The sequence below is a fragment of the Anoplophora glabripennis genome, unplaced genomic scaffold (assembly GCF_000390285.2).
Source record: "Anoplophora glabripennis isolate ALB-LARVAE unplaced genomic scaffold, Agla_2.0 scaffold1510, whole genome shotgun sequence".
NCBI lineage: Eukaryota > Metazoa > Arthropoda > Insecta > Coleoptera > Cerambycidae > Anoplophora > Anoplophora glabripennis.
In genome coordinates, this window is record NW_019417587.1 from 16,155 (window position 1) to 18,335 (window position 2,181).

At 30.5% G+C, this 2,181-nt stretch overlaps 1 protein-coding gene across 1 annotated transcript; it reads left to right on the forward strand.

Moving 5' to 3' along the window:
• The first annotated feature begins 566 nt into the window (after positions 1-566).
• On the forward strand, positions 567-1,757 carry LOC108914678. Its single transcript, XM_018720529.1, has 2 exons — positions 567-1,114; positions 1,325-1,757. Exons 1-2 carry the CDS (start codon positions 773-775, stop codon positions 1,634-1,636), a joined length of 654 nt encoding a protein of 217 aa, XP_018576045.1. The 5' UTR covers positions 567-772; the 3' UTR covers positions 1,637-1,757.
• Positions 1,758-2,181: the final 424 nt, after the last annotated feature.

The following is a 2,181-nucleotide window of genomic DNA, read 5'->3' on the forward strand; positions in this document are numbered from 1 at the left end:
TTTATGAAATAAATTCAATGTGTTGCTTTTATTTCGTGACCATGATTTGAAACTAGACATTGCGATTGGTTAATTTTAAAAATTCGATAAGGCGGTTGGCTATTATTTAATATAATTCGAAATAGTGCAAATGAGTTAAACTACTATACAAACATATACTGTGATTTACTGTTGCCAACCATAATGATAAAGATTAAAATTAACTAAAGGAAAAACTATTTTCTCCTTCCCTATGACTTCGGTTTGTTTTTTTAAGGATACCTAATCTCATTATCCCAAAGCCAATGTCAGGTATTGTATTACGGGAATATAAAATAGGACTTTTAATAATGTTATCAAGATTTTTATTGAACGCAATATTCAATTGGTTAATGAAACTTATAATGATCGCATATTGTTTAAATGTTGAAATAATTAAATCAGCTCTAATCTGCCACTATTTAGACACATATTTCCCTTGAACAATAGTATTTTATACCCGTACAAAAAATACAAGCGTACCAATATTAGGAAAATTAACGACTGTAGGGATCAACTTGCGACATCATAATTTATTGCGACAGTTGACAGTTGATGTCTGCACTCTATAGTATGTAAATGTTTATCTAAATATATCTTCGAGAGTGTCTTTGGCAAGTTGAAAAAATAAATAAATATTGTCTCAGATTTCAAGCAAGTCCCACAGTGCATACTTTTTAGTGTAACGCTAATCACATTTTCATAACACACAAAGACGTGACACTTTTTGCGACATTCCTTAAATATTGGCGAAATGAACGAAAATAATAAGACGTGGAGCAAACAGGAAGTTTTTTCTTTAATTCATCTTTGGAAATTACACCCCGAACTGTGGGACGTAAAAAATAAAGAATATCGAAATAAGACGAAAAAACAGGCTGCGTTAAGGGCCATTGCTGCCGAGCTGAGAACACCTGAGAAAGAGATTTATCGCAAGTTTCATAACTTGAGGACCCAATTTCACCAAGAAATGAGGAGGATAAAAGCCAGAAGAAATGGAGATACAACAGAAGACACTTATAGAACTTCTTGGAAATATTTTGATGCCATGACTTTTATCATGGATCATTCCATTCCAAGATCTGTAAAAAACTTGGTATGTATAATTTTTTCTACGTACTTTAATTAAATCGCTTTTTTTATTATACAGGATGTCCTCGCTTATATAATAGAATCGGTTGTGGTATATAATTTTTTATATTCGCTAATTATTTATTTTCCTGGTTTACTTCTTTTAATAAAATTAAATTAATACGCACTAGGTAGGTATATTTCCCAAAAAATTTCAAATATTGTATACTTTTAGGGCGAGGAAGCAAAGACTGAAAATGGAACCGATGAATCTGACAATGCAGATATAACTGATATATACATAAGGCCAGAATTTGTGGAATTAAAAAGAAGTCAAATCAACATAGAAGAAAAGGAACCGAGTTGCCTAATTAGAAACCCATTGCAGGTGGGCGATAAAATAACAGATGAGTTCCAAGTTTTCGGTGATTTCGTGGCGTCCGAACTACGAAATTTGCGATCGAGAGAGAATCAGAACCGACTGAAAAGGATGATACAGCGGTCGATTTTAGAAATTTCTGAAATTGATAACGACGTTGCCTTCTGAGAGCATTTGAGTTATCGTTATGCGTTAAATTTTTACATTATTTTATTTCTGAAAAAAATCTAAATTTTTAACATTTATGTGTTAAAAAGTAATGATTACTTTAAGTAGGTTCTAGGAAAATTGTTACCATGTATTTTGTAATAAATATTTTTCATTGTATCAAATTAATTAAATTTTTTTATACCACTATTCACTCTTATCTTCCTTATTTTTTACTCTCTAATAAATTAATAAATAAATATATTGTCATAATTGAACCAGATAACTTTTTTTTAAACAAAAAAGTCAAATTGAAGCTATCAACCCCCCTTTAATTTTTTTGTTTTAAGAGTTATAAAAAAATGTGATATATAAAAGTTGCATGATTTTTTATGAATTTTTCGAAAATGATAGTAGAAAAACGAATGAAATCCAAACAAAATGGCCGCGGATGTTAACTCTGTTAAGTTAAATGGAACACCCTGTATATTTTTACATATTTGGAAAGAATGTTCCCTCTCGAGCATAGTCATATAGGGTTTGTTGGGTCCATCTCTAACAATAAG

Coding starts and splice junctions, on each gene's coding strand:
- LOC108914678 (XM_018720529.1), top strand. CDS start 773: ATGAACGAAAATAATAAGACGTGGAGCAAACAGGAAGTTTTTTCTTTA. Junction 1,115..1,324: donor CAAGATCTGTAAAAAACTTG/GTATGTATAATT, acceptor GTATACTTTTAG/GGCGAGGAAGCAAAGACTGA.